Source organism: Mobula hypostoma, chromosome 10 (genome assembly GCF_963921235.1).
Source record: "Mobula hypostoma chromosome 10, sMobHyp1.1, whole genome shotgun sequence".
In the NCBI taxonomy this organism is placed as follows: Eukaryota; Metazoa; Chordata; class Chondrichthyes; order Myliobatiformes; family Myliobatidae; genus Mobula; species Mobula hypostoma.
In genome coordinates, this window is record NC_086106.1 from 83,313,209 (window position 1) to 83,334,678 (window position 21,470).

The 21,470-nt window shown below is 39.0% G+C and overlaps 1 protein-coding gene across 1 annotated transcript in view; it reads right to left on the minus strand.

Moving 5' to 3' along the window:
• LOC134353358 (sushi repeat-containing protein SRPX2-like) overlaps positions 1 to 21,470 on the minus strand; it is a 93,344-nt gene that overhangs the window by 27,792 nt on the left and 44,082 nt on the right. The window contains exon 5 of the mRNA XM_063061392.1: positions 2,339 to 2,515. Coding sequence (XP_062917462.1) covers positions 2,339 to 2,515 — 177 coding nt within the window. The remainder of the gene's footprint in view (positions 1 to 2,338; positions 2,516 to 21,470) is intronic.

The following is a 21,470-nucleotide window of genomic DNA, read 5'->3' on the forward strand; positions in this document are numbered from 1 at the left end:
ATGATAACAACAGGAATTCTGCAGATGCTCGAAATTCAAGCAACACAGTAAGTTAGTAATCTCTTACTAACTCTTCCTTCAGTTAGTCCTGACGAAGGGTCTCGGCCTGAAACGTCGACTGTACGTCTTCCTAGAGATGCTGCCTGGCCTGCTGCGTTCACCAGCAACTTTGATGTGTGTTACCATAACATGATGCTACCTCCACCATACTTTACAGAAGGAATGGTGTTACCTGGCTGTTGGTGGAGTATTAGATTTATGCTGTAATGTTGCACTTTGTCTCATCCGACCACAAGACCTTCTTCCACATCTTTACAGTATTTTATAAGTGGTGCTTTGCAAGGACTTTATGGGCAAGGGTTGGCTTTTTTTTTTGCCAGGGCTTTTTCCTTGCCACTCTTCCATAAATACCCTTTTTTGTGCAAGGCCTTAGAGATTATGGAGCCATGAACTTCGTTCCCAGTTGTAGTCACTGACTTCTGCAGCTCACTCAGAGTGACTGTTGGCATCACAGTAGACTCTCTTGCAAGTGCCATTCTCCTCCAGAGACTAAGTTTAGAGGGGCAGTCTGACCTACGTGGTGTAGCTGTGGCCTCATAATTTTTCCACAATGGTCATTCAAGATGAGGTAGTAAATGGCATTAAACATTGGCTTTGTAAAAGAAGCTAGAGACTGGTAGTAGATGGTCGCGTCTCTGACTGGAGGCCTGGGACTAGTGGAGTGCCACAGGGATCAGCGCTGGGTCCGTTGTTGTTTGTCATCTATATCAACGATCTGGATGATAATGTGGTTAACTGGATCAGCAAATTTGCACTTGACAGCAAGATTGGGGGTGTAGTGGACAGTGAGGAAGACTACCATGGCTTGTAGAGGGATCTGCATCAGCTGGAAAAATGGCAGATGGAATTTAATGCAGACAAGTGCAAGGTGTTACACTTCAGTAGGACAACCAGGATAGGGCTTACACAGTTAATGGTAAGGCACTGAGAGTGTGGTAGGACAAAGGGATCCGGGAATACAGGTCCATAATTTGTTGATAATAGTGTCACAGGTAGATAGGATTGTTAAGAAAGCTTTTGGCACATTGTCTTTCATATATCAATGTATTGAGTACAGGAGATAGGATGTTATCTTGAATTTGTGTAAGACGTTGTTGAGGCTAATTTGGAGTATTGTGTGCAGTTTTGGTCACCTACCTGCAGGAAAGATGTAAATAAGGTTGAAGGAGCACAGAGATAGTTTGCAAGGATGTTGGCAGGTCTAGAGGACCTGAGTTATAAGGAAAGACTAAATAGGTTAGGACGTTATTGCTTAGAATGTAGAAGATTGAGAGGACATTTGCTAGAAGTACACATAATTATGAGGGGTATAGATAGGGGAAATGAAAGCAGGCTTTTTCCACTAAGGCTGGGTGGGACTACAATCAGAGGTCATGGGTTTAAGGTTGAAATGTGAAAAGCTTAAGGGAAACATGAAGGGAAACTTCTTCACTCAGAGGGAATGAGCTGCAAGCACAAGTGGTGCATGCAAGTTCAATTTCAACATTTAACCGAAGTTTAGATGGGTACCTGGATGGTAAGGGTATGGAGGGCTATAGTTCCTGTGCAGGCTGAATAGGAATAGGCAGTTTAAATGGCTTCAGCATTGACTAGATAGGTCAAAGGGCCTGTTTCTGTGCAGTGCTTTCCTATGACTCTATGTATGTTCAGTGCCTCTGGGATGGTCTTCCACCCTCCCCAGATTCTCTATTATCATTTCCCTGACTTTGCTTGAATGCTCTTTTGCCTTCATATTGGTTTGGTCTGTTGAAAATCTACCATACTGTTGGATCTTACAGACTGAATAGGTATTTGCAGTATTCTTATGAATTCTTATGATTTTATTGAAAAGGTTCAAAGATCTAATTTAATGTCAGAGAAATGTATACATCCTGAATTCAGATGATACTTCATTTTTCTACATCAACAAATTGAGTGAGTTGCTAAGGTAATACATTGTTAACGAAAAAAAACTAGCATAGTAATTACAAAAGGAAAGGATACTTTTTCAGCCTTACAACTTTGGTTTTTATTTTAAGTAAATTATTGGCAGGTTTTGGAATTTTTCTTTAGATTTGACATGATGCACAAAGCTTTGTAGATTAACTAAAAAATCCCTACTTCAATATAGAATAAATTTAGAAAATGAGGCAGTTAAATGTGAAAATAGTTGTGGGGGCTGAATAATTTTTCAAGGCACTGTAGATTATTGTATCAGAGAGCAGATACATTTTTTTTTCTCACTACAGTTTCTAAAAAGCACTGAGAACAAAACTAAGTGGGCTCCAGTCCAATTTACCTACACATAAAGGTTCAATCCCACTCCAATGTCCGTCCTGTAGGCATATTCTCGTCCTGTCACCTTCCAGTTGGTATCCTTGTTCACAGTTGTACTCACACTGAGAATCCATACGTATCCCCTTAGAGCATACATAGGATCCATACGGAAACACTGGAAGGGGATAACAACGCACCTCTAAAAAAGAAACAAGTCATTAAAGAATTAACTTGAGTTACCAAAACTATTGCTTTAAAAAAAAAGTTTTATTGAACATGATGTTTACCTGGCGTCATGCCAGCTTTATGATGTTGAGGAATTTATGATTAAGTTTATTATGCCTATAGAATCAGCAAAAAATAGAACCAGTCTATATGAATATTATATATCCCGATCAATCAGGTCGTAAATCAAGGTCATATACAACGACACAGAAAAACAATATCATATTATTGATTCTTTATCAACAATGCTGTCATTAGGGCTAAACAGGATCTCATTACAGAAAACTGTTGAAGTGCAGATTATCATGTGATTGTGCACATCTTGTTCCAAAAGTCCTTTTCACACGAGATCCTGAAGATGCTGGAAATCAAGAGCAATGCACACAAAATGCTGGACAAACTCAGAAGGTCAGGCAGCATCTACAGAAATGAATGAAAAGAGTCTATGGTTTGGGATGAGACCATACATCAGGACAGGATAGGAGAGAGGAAGAAGCCAGAAGGAGAAGGTGGTGGGAGGGGGAGGAGGACAAGCTAGAAGGCGAAATGAGAAGCAAGGTGGGTGATGAAGTAAGAAGCTGTGAGGTGATAAGTGGAAAGGGCAAAGGATTGAAGAAGAAGGAATCTGATAGGAGAGGAGAGTAGATCATCAGAGAAAGGGAAGAAGGAAGGGCACCGGGGGGAGATGATAAGGAGGTGAGGAGAAGAGGAAAGAGGACTGAGAGGGGAAATGAAGAGGGAATAGTGGGGGGGGGGGTAAAAGAGTACCACAGATCGGAGAAATTGATGGTCATGCCATCAGATTGGAGGCTAACTAAACGGAATGTGAGGCGTTGCTCCTCCAACATGAGAGTGACCTCCTCATGGCAGAAGAGGATGCAATGGACCAAGATGTCAGAAGAGGAATGGGGATAGGAATTGAAATGGTTGACCACCAGGAATTTCCACATTTTGTGGATGGAGCTGAGGTGCTCAACAAAGTGGACCTTAATTTATGCTGGGCCTCACCAATGTAAAGTAGGCCTCACTGGGAGCACTGGACACATGAATCTGTTGGGGATGTCTACTATCAAGTCAAACTAGAGTTTCTAGAAAGTATTGGGACCTAGAGGCAAAAGAAAATAAAATTTAAAAGTAATAGCAAGAATCCACTGATAGACTGAATGAAACCCACTGCCTGAGCGCTGCTTCTGCCCGGAACATCGGGAGGACCCGGCAGCATCACAGCAGCAGTCCGGGAACAGCATTGGAATCTGCGGTAAGATGCTAAACTTTAAATAACTTCAGAGACTGTTTCATGGAAGAGAGCACTGCCGTCACTGTGCTTTGGGTTAGCGCTAGCTTCACGTCACGGGGATCATTGCGTGCAGGCGCTTCTGGGAAATGGCGTGAGGTTTAAGAAGAGCTTGGGAACCTTCAGGAATGCACACCCGGTTTGAAAACATAACGGTCTATTAAGGAGCGGAGGTGCAGGTTGGAATCCGTCTACAAAGTCCGCAAAGGTAGCCAGTTTTTCACCTAATAACTAATGACTTGTCTTATGACTTATGACTAGTGTCTAAGTGACTAGTGACTAATGTCTAATGATTAGTGACTAATGTCTAATGGCAAATGGTTGATGGAACTAACAAAACTATCAAACTGCTGCACCTGTGAAAAATAAAAGGAGGAAAAAGGAAAAGTTCTTTGGTCATTGAGTGGAATCCAGTTTAAAAACCCTCAGGTAGACGCATTCAATCCCTTTCAAGTGGGGTAGCTGCACATGTGCAAAGAACAAAAAGAAATCCATCTTGACATCTACTGCATCTGGTGCTCACAGATTGGAGATTGTGTCTGATGTCATCTGGAGATGACAGATCGATCAGTTGAGGTGAGCAGTCAGTTGTTAGAGTAGAAAGGTGTCCAGAACTGTCAGAACCACTTCTTGTAGTGTCAGAGCCAACGACTACAAACACCATGCGGGAGGCCCCAGAACCTCACAATTCTCACCTGCCAAACAGTGAACACTTGTCCAGAAAGATGTTATCTCTGTTATCTCGCAAGAGTAAGAAATTCTCCACAGTATTTAAATTATTGCACCTGAATGGGACAATTTAAAATTTACAGTGCCTATATAGTATTGTATCATATAACCTAGAGCAATATATTAGGTATTTGAGTTGAGATGCGTTCTGTATCGAGTTAGAGTTTATAGCCAAGCAGTGAGGAGTGTAGTATATTAATATTTCAGTAATATTGTAAATATATTGTTTGATTAAGCATTGTTTCTTTACATAATTTATTATGGGTTATATGCAAGATGGACGTGAATGGCATACGTCATTACCCCACCACTTCATATGTGAACGCCTCACAAAAAAAAGGAAAGAAAAACTAAGTAGACAAAACATATCCTGGCTCCTGAGTTTTTGTTCAATTAGTTCCTGGAGTTTCAAAATGTTACAGGAAGGTAGGTTTTCAAAAACCTACCGAAGGCAACTAAAAATGCCATAAGGAGAGAAAAGATGAAATATGAAGGTAAGATAATCAATAATATAAAAGGGGATGCAAAAAAAGTTTTTCAGATACATAGAGTAGAAGAGAGGAAAATGATGCTAGAAAGCTAGTAATTGGGAACAAAGAAATGGTGGATGAACTTAATAAGTATTTTGCATCAGTCTTCAATGTGGAAGCCACTAGCAGAATGCCAGAAATGCAAGTGCCAGGGGGCAGAAGTTAGTGGCATTGCTATTATGAAGAAGAAAGTGCCTGGGAAGGTGAAAAGTATGAAGGTAGATAAACTACCCAGACTAGATAGGCTATAGCCCAGGGTTCTGAAAGAGGTAGATGAAGAAATTATGGAGGCATTAGTAATGATCTTTCAAAGAATCACTAGATTTGGGAATGGTTCCGGAGAACTGTATAGACATTGGGGTCTGTTATTAAGGATGAGATTTCAGGGTACTTGGAGGCACATGGCAAAACAGGCCAAAGTCAACATGGTTTCCTTTAGGGGAAAATCTTGCCTGACAAATCTGTTGGAATTCTTTGAGGAAGTAACAGGCAGGATAAACAAAGGAGTCAGTGAATATTGTGCACCTGGATTTTCAGTAGGCCTTTGACAAGGTGCCACAAATGAGGCTGCTCAACAAGATAAAAGCCCCTGGTACTACAGGAAAGATACGAGCATGGAAAGAAGATTGGCTGACTGGCAGGAGGAAAAGAATGGAAATAAAGGGGGCCTTTTCCAGTTGGCTGCCAGTGACTAGCGGTGTGCCACAAGGGCCGGTGTTGAGACCGCTACTTTTCACATTATATGTCAAGGATTTGGATAAAAGAGTGGTTGACTTTGTGGCCAAGTTTGCAGACGATACAGTGATAGGTGAAGAGGCAGATAGTGTTAAAGAAGCAGGATGTCAGCAGAAGTATTTAGTCAGATTGAGAGATTGGGCGAAGAATCTCCCTCACAGTGTAGGGAAGTGTATGGTGATGCACTTTGATAGAAGGAATAAAGCCATGAACTATTTTCTAAACAGAGAGAAACTTCAAAACTCAGGTGCAATGGACTTGGGAGTCCTCATTCAGGATCCTCTAAAGGTTATCTTGCAGGTTGAGTCAGTGGTAAGGAAGGCAAAAATCAATGTCAGCATTCACATCAAAAACTGGAATATAAAAGCAAGGATGTGATGCTGAGGCTTTATAAGGCATTGGTTAGATGGCATTTGGAATATTGTGAGCAGCTTTGGGCCCCTTGTCTAAAGAAAGACATTCTGGCATTGGTTAGGCCGGTCTCAGAGGAGGTTCATGAGAATGAATCTGGGAGTGAAAAGTTTAATGCATGAGGAGCTTTTGATAGCTCTGTGCCTGCACTCGCTGGAGTTTAGAAGAATGAGGGGCACCTCACAGAAACCCATCAAATATTGAAGTGCCTAGATAGTGGATGTGGAGAAGATGTTTCCCATATAGTGGGGGAGACTAGGACCAGAGGGCACAGCCTCAGAAAAGAGGAACATCCATTTAGAACAGAGATGAATTTTCTTTAGCCAGAGGGTGCTGAATCTGTGCAATTCACTGCCACAGTCAACTATGCGAGTCATTGGGCATATTAAGGTGAAAGTTGATAAGACCTTGACTAATCTGAGTGCTAAAGGTTAAGGAGAGAAAGCAGGAGAATGGGTTGAAATCAGCTATGATGGAATGGTGGAGCAGACTTGATAGGCCAAGTGGTCTAATTCCGCTCCTGTGTCTTGTGGAATATATTGGAGGTTAGGTGCCAATACATCTGGCCTCCTATTCGGCTACTAAACTTAGCAGGGATGTTTCTGGTTCCTACAGAATTGCAAGACCAGATATACTTCAAACTTGGAAGCAAAAGGGAAGTATTTTTAACACAATACTTTCTAGTTTTAAAAAAAGATTTAAAGATTATCAGCAACACCCAGAAAAGGTGGGAAATGACGTTGAAAGCATAAAATACACAAATACCAAGGTAGTCCACTCATGGACTCCACCTTACAAGTTAAACATGGCAGTAAGGTCTCAAGTTTGATTAGAATTTCAGGGTTGGTACAGCTACAGACGTTCTGTGGGGATACAGCAGGAACCAAGCAAAATCTACCCCAATATTCCATTTCATTTATTTTAACTTGTTGTCACATTTATCGTTCTCATTTTCTTATTCTGTCATTTTAATAGAAAATGGAGAATGAACAGGTCGGTTGTTTTGACAATAAAGAGCAACTCCAGTGCAGTAGTGAAAGAAGATCTTGATTTAGGAGATCGAAAAATAGAAGGCATTTGGCTGAACAGATGAAATAGATCAAACACTAGTTTCATAAGCTCTATGTCAACACCATACTGCAGAATCAATTATCAAATCGGGAAATAATACCAGTAATAATCACAAGGGAATTTCATCTCCAGACAAACTAAACAAATCAAACTGGAAAATATAGAAGTGAGGACAATTTAATGGAATACATTCAAGACAGTTTGCTACAATAATATGTTGAGGATCCACCCAGGTAACATGCTATTTTCATTAGGACATATGTAAAAGACCACAGTTTATAATTCATAACTGCTAAGGATGGATCTTTAGGGGGGAAATTATCATAATATGATTGAAGTTAATGTTCATTTTAAGAGTGTTACACTTGTTGGAAAGTGTAGTCCAATAGGTGTAAGAAGCAAATTTACTTAAATTTATTAAAAGCTACGACAACAGATAAGAAGTGGAAAAATATTTTGTAATGTTCAGTAAATAAGTATTCCATTGTAGAAGCAAATACTTTAAGGGAAAAATGATCTGTCTGTGGCTAACCAAAGACATTAAGCCACTTTGAGGGCGTATAAAATTGCAAAGTATCAAGTCTGTTGGTTGAAAGGAGAAAAGAAGTCATTCAACAGTCACTTCAATTGGAAAATAAAACATTCCAGAAAGTCTTTTTGCTATTTAAGTATTTCACTTTATCGTTCACATTTTCTTTTTAAACCCCATCTCCTCTGTTTTTGTAATTATCATTGTTTTTTCAGTCACTTAATTCCATCAAGGGATAAAAATTGGACTGACAATTCATGAGGCTCGCCAGACACAATCCCAAAGGCTTAAAACCAGCAGCGGCACCAGTGATTAAATGAAAGAGGTTACAACTGCAGAATGAAAGAGGCACAATCAGCACAAGTTGTATTGGAGAAGCCTCAGACCTACCTCCTGAAAATCTAAGACATGAAAAATCATTTCAAGTCTAGTTGAGACTGGGAATAAATCTGGAAAAAATTCTTCTAAGCTTCCCTTCCTTTCTGCTCCCCATAATCAGGCTCATGCATAATTATGTCCAGAGTGAAGTGGCTCAAGGCAAGAACTTCAAGTGAGGCTTGATTTATTATCAACAATGAACTTCAGTTTGATGTAATGCTTAATGTAGAAAAAAGTATGTATTATCTGTTTTTATTGAAAGATAATCATATTGGTGAAAAAAATTAAAGCTGATAAAACAAATTTCTCTATTATTTTTTTCATTCAAAACACTTTCTTTGGTCAAGAGGTTTTTTTTTTAAAATGGAACACAATGTGTGAACGATGAGAGTAGGTTTTGGCTGAGTCTTCATGAATTGAAGACATGACATCAATACATTGGAAGTTCAACAGGAATCAATCAGGAGCATCAGGAATAATAAACCAGAATGATTTCCTCTCTCTGGTTCTTGCTTGGCAGAACCATAGCATTCTTCAAATAGATTGTTTTTTCTGTTGCTATTTTAAATAAAATGATTTGAGAGAGTAAATATCTGATATGATATGATTACAGCAAAGCAATGAGGAGAATAAACTAAAAATAAGGGAGCTAAATTACTATCAATTAAATTATCCTAAAATTTATCTTAATTGACCCTAGCACCACTCTCTGATGGACTTTTCACTAATTGATTCAAATAACCCTACCTGATAAATGTGATTTGAGTACATCATACAATTATTCTGATACTCCCAATTATATCGAAGGAGTAGAGCTAAACCTCAAAGTGAGGTATGAGATTAAGACCCTTTTTACATTTGCTGAACCGTCCAACCTTGTTGGTATTCCGAACCATTGGATTTAGTATCCCAGCAATGGACTTTTTTTAAGTTATTACATGTTTGAAACTAATACAGTTGATGTAAAACATTTTGTCATGTGGCCTTTCTGACATACTCTCCAGTACAGTGCTGATCCAAATCTCAACACAAGTCCAAGATTCATGCATAATGCAAATATTAAGGTGTGCAAATAAGGAAGAGTAACATTAGCTTGCATTTTAGATACTGCCAGCTCGAGATTTCCAATTTTATTTTGCAGATTTATAGCATATGTTTCTTTTATTAACTTCAAGGGCACATTCCAATTGCTAATACAATTCATTCATAGATGCCATAAATTGTGATATTTACGTAAAGATTTAATTCAAAATTTCATTAGTAATTAAACCACAAGAATTATTCTCTCCTCATATACATTACCATGATTAATTTAACATTTATTTTTGTAAGGCATAGAATTGGCACTGAAATATTTTCATTTTGGCTGCATAGAATAGATGCTACTGTTTTGCTGGAGCATCAAATTCTAATTTCTGTTTGAGAATCATCCATAAGTTATGCTATAGAGGGTTCCAGTGACGTCATTGTTCAGAATGGCAGCTTAAAACAACATCTCCTCCGGAAAAACGTATATTTTGCCTCATTATTCCATCAAGTACAAGATCTTTCGAAAACATCTGAATTGATAAGGGGGGGCAAGAATGGGGAGAAAGAATGGAGATTAAAAAAAGTATCACTGCGGAGCCCATGGAAGAGAGAGCTGCAGCGCGTGGCTCTCCTACACGCGCACGTGGCGGCGAAGCTGAGGATGGGCCTCGTGCAGGCGAAGCAGCAAATATGATAAGGATCCTGGAAGAGATAAGGGAAGTCCAAAAAGATATAAAACAGCAACTCAATGATATCAAATCAGAGCTCACCAACGTCAATCAGAAAATAGCGGTGGCAGAGACTTGAATTGAGAAGGTGGAGGATCACGTGCAAAACGTGGAACAGATACTAAGTAAGATGATAAAAATATTAAATCAACAGGAAAGTAAATTGCTTGACCAGGAGGGAAGATCGCGACGGAAAAATATCAGGATTTATAATGTTCCTGAAGGAGCGGAGGGATTGTTGATGATGGACTTTGTAGACAAGCTGCTATGGGAAGCGCTGGAGATTCCCCAGACCATGGAGATTGAAATTGAGAGGGCACATTGTTCGCTCGTCTGGCGGCCTCCCGGAGACAGACCAAGTAAACCGCGCTCAATAGTTCTTAAATTCCTCGAAAAAAAGAGCAAGGCGGAGATTCTACGAAGGGCCTGGGGTAAGAAGAGGGTTTTTTGGAACAGAAAGATTAGCCCCCCGGCAGTCCTACAGAAACGTAAGGAATATTCTGAAGCAAAACAAATATTAAAGCTATGAAAAGATTAAACTTCAAACCCAGTACCCTGCTAAACTGAGGGTATTTTACCAAGAAGGGTTGCGACTGTACCAAATGGTGGAGGAGGCGACTACAGACATGAACAACTGAGGACTATCCATTAGCATGGTCAAACCAAGGGAAACTCTGGCTGAGCAGTTGTCCCGAGCTGCTTGGGAAATAGTAAGAGAACTTAGAAAGTTGGGGACCGGAGCAGGACGAGAGAAGGATATTAGGAAGAGACTATCAGTTCTCCGAGAGCAGCCCTCACCACCTCCAGAAGAGCCATAAGGTTTGGCTAACTATAAAAGTGCTGATAAACTAAATGGAAGCAAAAATAGACAGTAATATACCTATCTTGAGAAAAACGTGTTATAATGTGGATCTTTTATTACTCAATTTTAAAAAATTCATTTATTCATTCCTTTATCCCCACCTAAATGAGAATCTATATATAGGAGGAATACACAGGGAAATCATTTCTGTGTAATGGACATAGTTTTTTTTACTTACTTTATAGGTACTGCAATGGGGACCTTCAACCCACAGGTAGGAGGGGCTATCCCCCACGGCTAGATGGTTCTTCTAGCCCAACCCAGGGTCATCTAGAGACCCCAGCCTTGGAATCACACCTTTGTTACTTTTTTTATTATTATTCGTGTTTCTTGACTCTTATTTGTTCAGGGAGTAGATCAATTAAGTTATATTCTGCAAATTTCAATGATATACTAACAGGTAAATACACATGGCTAAGGACAAAGTAAAATTCATTTCTTTTAATGTTAATGGGCTGTTGAATCCAGTCAAGCGCAGTAAAATTCTATCAAAAATGAAAAAAGAACAAGTCCATGTAGTATATTTACAGGAAACTCACTTAAGTGATAATGAGCATGGAAAATTATACTTTATACTTTATTGTCGCCAAACAATTGGTATTAGAACGTACAATCATCACAGCGATATTTGATTCTGCGCTTCCCACTCCCTGGATTACAAATATCAAATATTAAAAATAGTAAAAATTACTAAGTATTAAAAATTTAAATTATAAATCATAAATAGAAAATAGAAAAATGGAAAGTAAGGTAGTGCAAAAAAACCGAGAGGCATGTCCGGATATTTGGACGGTACTGCCCAGATCTGGGTCAGGATCCGTTCAGCAGTCTCATCACAGTTGGAAAGAAGCTGTTCCCAAATCTGGCCGTACGAGTCTTCAAGCTCCTGAGCCTTCTCCCGGAGGGAAGAGGGACGAAAGGTGCCTTGGCTGGGTGGGTCGTGTCCTTGATTATCCTGGCAGCACTGCTCCAACAGTGTGCAGTGTAAAGTGAGTCCACAGACGGAAGATTGGTTTGTGTGAGGTGCTGCGCCATGTTCACGATCTTGTGCAGTTTCTTTCAGTCTCAGACAGGACAACTTCCATACCAGGATGTGATGCACCCTAGAAGAATGCTTTCTACGGTGCATCTATAAAAATTAGTGAGGGTTTTAGGGGACAGGCCAAATTTCTTTCAGCCCTGACGAAGGATTCCTGCCCGAAACATCGACCGATCTTTTCCACGGATGCTGCCTGACCAGCTGAATTCCTCCAGCATGTTGTGAGTGTTGCTTTGACCCCAACATCTGCAGATTATTTTGTGTCAAATTTCTTTAGTTTTCTCAGGAAGTAAAGGTGCTGGTGGGCCTCCTTGGCAGTGAACTCTGCTTGGTTGGACCAAGTCAGGTTATTTGTGATATTGACCCCAAGGAACTTAAAGCTTTTTACCTGTTCCACTTGCGCATCACCGATGTAAATTGGATCGTGCGGTCCGTTACTCCTTCTGAGGTCAACAACCAATTCCTCTGTCTTGCTGACGTTGAGGGATAGGTTATTGTCTTCGCACCATGCCACCAGGTTCTTAATTTCCTCTCTGTACTCAAACTCATCATTACCCAAGATACGGCCTACAATTGTTGTGTCATCAGCAAACTTATATATTAAGTTTGATGGAAACTTGGCTACACAATCATGGGTGGACAGTGAGTACAGCAGGGGGCAATTGAGCAGAATGGGCTTCACTAATTTGTTTTTCTCCTCATATAAATCAGGACATAGGAGAGGAGTTGCTATTCTCATCTCAAATAAGCTAAATTTTGAAAAAGTATTCGAAATTAGAGATAAGGAGGGCAGATATATTCTGGTAAGGGGGAATATAGATGTAAATCCGGTTACTCTATTGAATATATACGCATCCCCAGGAAGTGATGTTAGTTTCTTCCAGAAAATTACTAATATTATGGTAACGGAAACAGAAGGTCTCTTGATATGTGGGGGAGACTTAAATTTACAATTACAACCAAAGTTAGACTCTTCCAATAGAAAAACTTATGAAACAAAGTCCTTACATAAGAAAGTTACCACTCTTTTTGAGGATGTTGGTCTAATTGATATATGGAAGGATCTTTTCCCCAACATAAGAGACTACACTCATTATTCTGCCCCCCATTCCATATATACAAGAATAGACTAGTTCATACCATTTGGAAAAGATAGAGACAAAATAATCACCTGTGGAATAGGGACAATAGATGTAAGTGACCATGCACCTTTTAATTTATCTGTTGATTTTGACCTAAAACCAAAGAATACTATTTGGAAACTAAATTCGAGTCTACTCAATGATCCCTATTTTAAGGAACAAATTAAAAAAGAAATTGATCTTTCCTTAGAATTCAATGATAATGGAGAGGTTTCACCTCCCATTCTATGGGATACTCCGAAGGCTGTCTTAAGAGGGAAAATTATGCGATATCTTCATATAAGAAAAAAATAAGGAAATGAACATTAGAGGAATTACAAAATAAACTGAAGGAACTAGAAAAAAAACACAAATTGAGTTTGGCACAGGATACACTAGAGGAAATTTTAAAAATTAGGAATGAAATTAATAGTTTGGCTACACAAGAAATTGGAAAAAAAATGTTTCTGAAACAGAGACACTATGAAAGTGGATCTAAATCTATGAAAATACTGGCGTCGAGACTGAAAAAAAAGATAGTAGGAAATATAATTCATAGAATAAGGGATCTAAGAACAAAAGTGATAAAAAAAAATAAGCCAAGTGAAATTCAAGAAGCTTTTGAAATGTTTTACGAAACTCTACATTCCAAAGTTCCATGGGGAAGCATAACCCAAATTTGCACCTTCCTGAATTCTTTAGAGTTACCCACTTTAAGTAAAGAACAAAATAGAACGATGACTGCTGACATAACTGAAGCTGAACTAAAAACGGCAATTAATAGGCTTAAATTAAGCAAGTCACCAGGATCAGATGGATATACGGCAGAGTGGTATAAAGAATTTATAAGTGAGTTAATTCCTGTTTTACTCCCCACACTGAACTGGGCCCTAAGAAAGGCGCAAATGCCACCCAGCTGGAAGGCGGCGATAATCTCTGCTATACCGAAAGAAGGCAAGGATAAAATGGAATGTGGGTCATTTAGACCAATATCTGTTCTTACTGTGGATTATAGAATATTTACCGCCATCATGGCCAAGCGATTAGAAGAGTTTCTACCCACACTGATACATAATGATCAGACAGGTTTAATACAACACCAAACACCAGACAATATACGAAGGACACTTAACATTATGGATCATATTTTTAAAAATTGAAATTGAAACAATAGTGATAAGCATGGACACTGAAAAGGCATTTGATTCAGTTAATTGGAATTTTCTTTACAGAGTTTTTCATGGATTTGGTCTACATGACACAATTATTAAAACTATACAGGCACTATATGACAATCCTACTGCCAGGATTAAAATCAATGGATATTTATCTAATAGTTTTACCCTAGAAAGGGGCATGAGAAAGGGTTGTTCATGGTCACCACTACTCTTCGCATTATATGGGGAACCATTTGCTCAATATATCTGACAAAATGAAGATATCAGGGGTATTACTATTAAAGGGACAGAGCATAAATTGGCCTGATACACGAATGAGATTTTGATCTATCTAGGGCAACCAACATACTCTTTAGCTAAATTGATGCAATCCTTTGAACAATATGGCCAATTATCAGGATACAAGATCAACATAGATAAAACCCAACTATTTTCATATAACTATAGCCTACCAAGAGAAATTGAAAGTAGATATCCTTGGGCATGGCAAACAGAATCCGTCAAATATTTGGGCATCATTATGCCAAAAGATTTGGCAAAATTATCAGAATGCAATTATCAGCCTATATATAAAAAATTAAGGAAGATATAACAAGATGGAACCTAATTCCTTTTCTTGGTCTCAGTTCAAGGATTGAATCTATTAAAATGAATATACTGCCCAGACTACTATATCTCTTTCAGACCCTACCTATAGAGATTAACCAAAATCAATTCAATGAATGGAACAAGATGCTCTCAAGATATATATGGAAAGGTAAAAGGCCTAGGGTTCGGCTCAAAACTTTGCAATTAGCCAAGGAAAAGGGAGGATGGGGCCTAGCTTCTCTTAGAGATTATTATTTTGCAGCACAGTTGAGAGCCGTGATATGTTGGTGCAACCCACCATATGACGCTCAATGGAAAAACATTGAGGAGAGGATACTTTCCATCCCCATACAGGCAATTTTGGCTGATAACAACCTACAAAGTTACATAAATAATATTGACAACCTGTGGGTGAAATGGACTCTTAAAATATGGAAAACTATTGTAAAGGAATATAAACTGGAGAGAGACATTGTAATTCTTAAATGGTGTGCATATGACTCGGATTTTATGCTGAATAAACTGGATGCCAGTTTTAAGGACTGGACAGCTAAAGGAATAACAGCTATTTGCAATATAATGAAAGAAGGAACACTGTTCAGTTTTGAAATGCTCAAAGAGAAACACTTACAAGAAAAACAAGACTTTTACTGGTATTTACAGATGCAACAGTATGTTAATAGGATGGTTAAAAATGTAACCAAGGCAAAACTATTTAGAAAAGCACATAATTCAGACAACGGTAGTAGAATAATTTCAAGCATTTATAAGGGTCTGTTAAATCTTAAAACACATTCGACTTCAGACATTAAAACAAAATGGGAGAAGGAAGGAGGGATAATTATATCTGAGGAAGACTGGACAATAATATGGAGGTATCAGTGGAAATGTACCAGTTCACAGAAATGGGGGGAGTTCGGGTGGAAAAACTTGATAAGATATTTTATTACACCCTCTCAGAAATTCCATTATAATAGTAACTCCCCTGCTTGCTGGAGAAATTGTGGAAATCAAAATGCAAACCATTATTATATTTTCTAGGAATGCCCCGTTATCAAAGGATATTGGAGTGGGATACATAATGCCCTACAAGACATCTTTAAATGTGAAATACCCTTAGAGAGTAAAATCATATATTTTGGGTATATACCTCAAGAATGGTTGAAAAGAGATAAATATTTAATGAATGTACTGCTGGTGCCTGATAAAAAGACCCTTACCAGGAAATGGTTATCACAGGAGAGCCCAACTTTAAATGTATGGATGGAAATTACAATGGACATTTACAAATTGGAGAAGATAACAGCATCTGTTAATCATAAGTTGGAACAATTGGATTCATACTGGAAAAAAATGGTTTAACTACATAACACCTCATAGGCCTGATTTTATTCTCACAAGTCAATGAATATGTTGTAGAAATAAAGATCACTCCCTACTCTGTACATAGTTTTCTTCTTTCGATTGTTCTCTCTTTCCTCTCCTTTCTATAAGTGTATACCTCAGATAAATATTATGTGGAGATTTGTGACAAATATGATTATGTGATATATATGTACAGTATCTGAAATACATCTTATAGAAATGTTTGTTTGATGATGAAATTCAATAAAAAATAAATTACAAGAAAAAAGTTATGCTATAGAAACACAGTTTGTCTCATTTTAAAAGGCAAAAAAATAGCAAAACAAAATACTGGGCCAAATCATTCTTGATCTGGACTGCTGCAACACTATGCCCACTATTATACTTTTTGCAGCTTGGCAGATCTAATCACACAGGAGGCCCATTGGTGCAGCTCCTCCACAGAGCAGACCAACCAGTGAATGGTGACCTGACTCAGGCAGTGGATTCTGAGGCCTTAGTTACAATCCACCCTGACGGCCCAACAGTTCACAGATGTTAAAGGTTTTTCAAAATGTTTCTGTTGATAAAAAGGGCTTTAAAAAGATTCAAAAAGATTTACTTGTAAGTATTGTTTTTAAGCTTCTTCAAGATACCTTTGCATGCTATAAATTGATTAAGAAGTCACTAAGAAGTGTAATAAAAAGAGAGAAAAAAAGCACTTAACTTTTCAATCAAGGTTGACTGCGCCATTCTAATGAAGCAGTCATGCAGTATACGGGAGTTCTTCCACTGAGGGACTAATGCAAAGGTGAGGTGCAAGCACTTTTTAGGGCTAATCTGACCACCGTACCACAGTTAGTTAATGGTTCTCTATGGAAGTGATGGCTAAAAATTAGCATATTCTCACCCCCTATTGTTCATACTATTGATTCCAATTAATGCAAGGTAGACATGAAGCAGATCGTCATAGTTTTCTTAATCAAAAGGAAATATACATATAAAATCTGTAGAAATGAAGCCTATATGAAAATTTACTAACTTGAAATATTTTGGCAAAATTGTTCTGTCCTATAAAATGACACATTTTCTTTTTCCATCCTAGCAACTGAAACTACAAATGTCTCACAGAGCAAGGTATTATTTCTACTATGTCCTTTATTTGCTAGTGCAACCTAAAACTATCCCTACTATGTTACACTCTCCACAAAATTTGCCATCTTCTTATTTTTGAAGTATTGATGCAATGTTCCATGTCTCATCTGGTACCTCTCTTCAATACACAACGTACAGATTCTGCCTCTGCTCTCCACTTATTCTCTGCGGGCTCATGGAAATAGTAAATGTAAGAGATACTGCAGATGCTGGAAATTCAGAGCAACGCACACAAAATGCTGGAGGAACTCAGCAGGTCAGGCAGCATCCATGGAAGGGAATTAGTACTTGCTTCTAACTATGAGAAAAGTTGTCCAGAATGATTTTTCAAGCTTTTGATATCTCCTTCCTTTCTCCTGTAATTAGCTTCTATCAGGTATCTGTCGAACATCTCAGGTGTCCAATAACAGTAATTTCATTGAGAAGCCTGAGAAGTCAATTGAGTTGAAGAATTTCACAGCAAGGAAAGAAAGTACTATTTCTAATTTTCTTCGAACTTAACATTCAATGTCACCGATTGCAAAATGTTAGTGATTTGGAGAATGCACATTGGTAATTCCTTTTATAATGGAAGCAACAGATAATACAATAAAGACCTGATTTTGGCATCTTTAAAAAAATGAAATCAAGATAGTAAGAAAAGTTAGAAGCTGAAGTTATGTACCGTAAACACTTTCTTCAAAAGTATCAGACAAAACTTAAATGTAATAAAATCTTTAGTATACACCATTTATGGGGAATGGTGGGGAGGTTGCCAGTTAAACTGGAGAATATTCAGGAAGGCGGCTACCTATGAACATCACATCAACATTGATTAATATGCAGGATCGGTGACTGGGTACATAGGAAAATGCACTAAGGATGTTACCATGATAAACACTTCACTGTCAGGGCAAACGAAAAACCACAGTTGACTGCAGAGGTTTGTTCACTACATAGAGATTGGGACACTGCCATCAGATCTAGTAATAGGACAACTCTAAGGTCAGCAAGAGGTCTCCTGTGCCATCAGGAAGGCAAGGTGAGAGTACTCACAGAAAATTCACAGGCACCTTTGTGAAACCAGGAACACATGGTGCATATGGAAACATACACAAACCATAACTGATTACTAGTTCACCCTGTGTGTCAACAGCAGCGATGCCTCCCTTCTTGATAGGCTGAGTGTCTTCTACGCAAGATTTGATGCAATGAATGATGTGATATTGAGAAAAGACCCTCTCCCCCTGAGGAACAGGCACCCTGTCTGACCACAGCCAAGGTGAGAAAGATCCCAGTAAAGTTAAATCCACTCAAAGCTGTGGGGCTGGATAACATACCTGATCAGGTGCAGAGGGACTGTGCAGTCCAACTAACAGAGCTCTTAATTGACATCTTTAATATCTCTTTGCAGCAGTCCACTGTCACTGCAGGGTTCAAGGCAGTGACCATCATTCTGGTGACTAAGCGAGCAATAGTAACTGACCAAAATGATTACCATCCACTGGCACTGACTTCAGCAATCATGAAGTGCTTTGAGCAACTGGTAATGGGTTGTATTCTTCCAGCTACATTGGACCCTTTCCAAATCACCTACCACTCCATCCTGTCCCACATAGAAAACGATGCCTCATACACCAGGATGCTGTTCATTGACTTAAGCTCAGCGTTTAACACAAAGATCCTTCAGAGGTTGATGGGCAAACTGTCCTGGTTGGGACTCAACACCCCTCTCCGTAACTGGATCTTGGATTTCTTGATGGTAAGTTCACAGTCAGTCTGAGTTGGCAGCAACATCCCATACTCCATCACTCTGAGCATTGGTGTCCCCCAGGGCTGTGTGTTCAGTCTGCTGTTGTTCACAATGCTGACTCACAACTGTACTGCCAGATTCTGCTCAAACTGCATCATCAAGTTTGCTGATGATACAACAGTAGCTGGAGATATATATATATATATAAAAAAAAACTTGAACACGAGTTAGATGAATGTGCCAGTTATGGATATGGTATGAATGTGCCTGTTAGCTATATATGCCAGTAAATGCCATTGTTACATACCTCATGGATATCTTGTGACTGTCTTGTGAGAATTATGTAATGGTCTTTTGGAGGTCACCTGATGTAATTTTCCCACCAATGTGAGGTCATGTGATGACATGTTCACCACAGGTATAAAAGGAGACCCCTGTGGTGACGCAGGGGGTTTTCCAGTTAGAACGTTAGCTACAGACTCCGCTCTGCTGCGTATTTGCTTTATGACGCAGTTTTGATTTAAAACAGAGTTTTATGTTCTTTTGTAAGGTACAACAGCGCTGGACTGGTAGTTTAATCAATCGCTGCCAGGTTTGTTGATGTATCTTTTCAGTAGTATTGGAGAGTGAAGACAGGAACCTGAAGGAGTCATTCAACGGTTGAAAAGATCAACCATTATTGAATTCGTTCAAGAAAGAGTGATCTGCATGAGATAGCCTCTGCTAAAAGTGGCAGAAAAGGCTGTGCAGGATAGTATACAGAGGGAAAGGTCAGAGCCTTTAAACCGTTTTATTTCCGTCGTTGTGAATCCGGCGGACAAGGCAGGATCTGGCTGGGGCTGGCGTGATGTCGTGTCTTCAAGGAATTCTTTACTTCAGGAAAGTCTCTTAATTGACTCTATAAATCTCTTGGACTTTCAAATTTATCATTCTAAGAACTGTGTTTGAATTTACCGCTTTAAGAACTGTTTTCGCATTTATCGCTTTAAGAACTAGTACTGAGTGGTGATTTGTTAAATGGCCGATAGCAGTTTACTTCCGGTTAAGATTTTCGTTTGTTTTTTTTTATATTGAGCAGAGTTTAATAAATATTTGATTGTTTTTACAAAACCTGACTCAATTCAATTCTATATTCATTGTTGCCAGTCACATGACGCCATGTATATGGAGTAATGATGTTGTTACCATTACAGAGACCTAGTTGTGTGAGGGACAGGACTGTTCTTGGCTTTTGTTGTTTAAGACGTGATAGAGGGGGGTGTAAAAGAGGTGGAAGGGTTGCGCTACCCCAACGGGAGAAGGTCACAGCACTACTCAGAGGACACACTGGAGGTCTCATCCACAAATGCAATTTGGATGGAGCTCTAAAGGTCAAACTACATTGATGGAATTATCCGATAGCCCGCACCCACACCCCGTAGCCACTGAGAGGTGGAAGAGCAGGTAGTAAAATAGGTTGTGTAAGGGTGCAGGAATAACAGGGTTGTCATAGTGGAAGGTTTTAACTTCTCCAGTATTGCTCGAAATTTTCTTAATACAGAGGCCTAGATGGGGTGGAATTTCTTCAAAATGTCCAAGAGGAGATCTTGAAGAAGTATGTGAAGAACCCAACAAGAAGAGGAAACGTACTGGACCAGGTTTTGGGAAATGAACCCTGCCAAGTGACAGACCTGGCAGTGGGTAAACACTTCAGGAATAGTGACCACAATTCATTATATTTTTAGTTATGAGTAAGGATAAAATCTGATTCTATGAAAAGTTTATGTTTAGTGATCACAAGACATATATCATATATTCTGCTAAATTTGGGGAGTTCAAATTAGGACAGGATAAGAGAGGAGCTAAGGGTCATTGATTGGGATCATTTGCGGTCAGACAGGTCCATATCTGACATGTGGAAGTTGTTTCAAGAGCAGCTGATCAGCCTTCAAGGTTGGCATGTTTCTGGAAGGAGTAAGGACAAGGATGGGAAGGTAGGAGAACCTTGGATGACCCAAGAGGTCCTAGATTTAGTCAGGAAGCAAAAGGGAGCATGCATAAGTTTAGAAAGCTAAAATCAGGCTGGATCCTTGTGGAATATTAAGATAGAAGGAAAGTGTTCAAGAAGGCAGTTACAAAGGTCAGAAGAGGCCATGAAATGTCCTTGGCAAGCAGGATCAAGTGGAATCCCAAGGTATTTTACACTTAACATTTTTAAAAAAATAATAACTAAGGAGATAGCAGGCCCAATTAAGGAGGAAAAAGTTGAATTTTGAATTTGGATTCAGAGCTTGAGGCTGAGGTATTAAATGCGTAAATGATTATCAAAGAACACAGCGTGATATCAATCAGTTACAGATATGGATAACAAAGTGGCAGATGGAGTTTAATCTGGGCAAGTGTTGATATACTGCACTTTGAGAGGTCAAATGAAAGGAGAAAGTATGCAGTTAATGGTAGACCCCCCTAATAGCACTGAGCTCCAGAGGGATCTTGG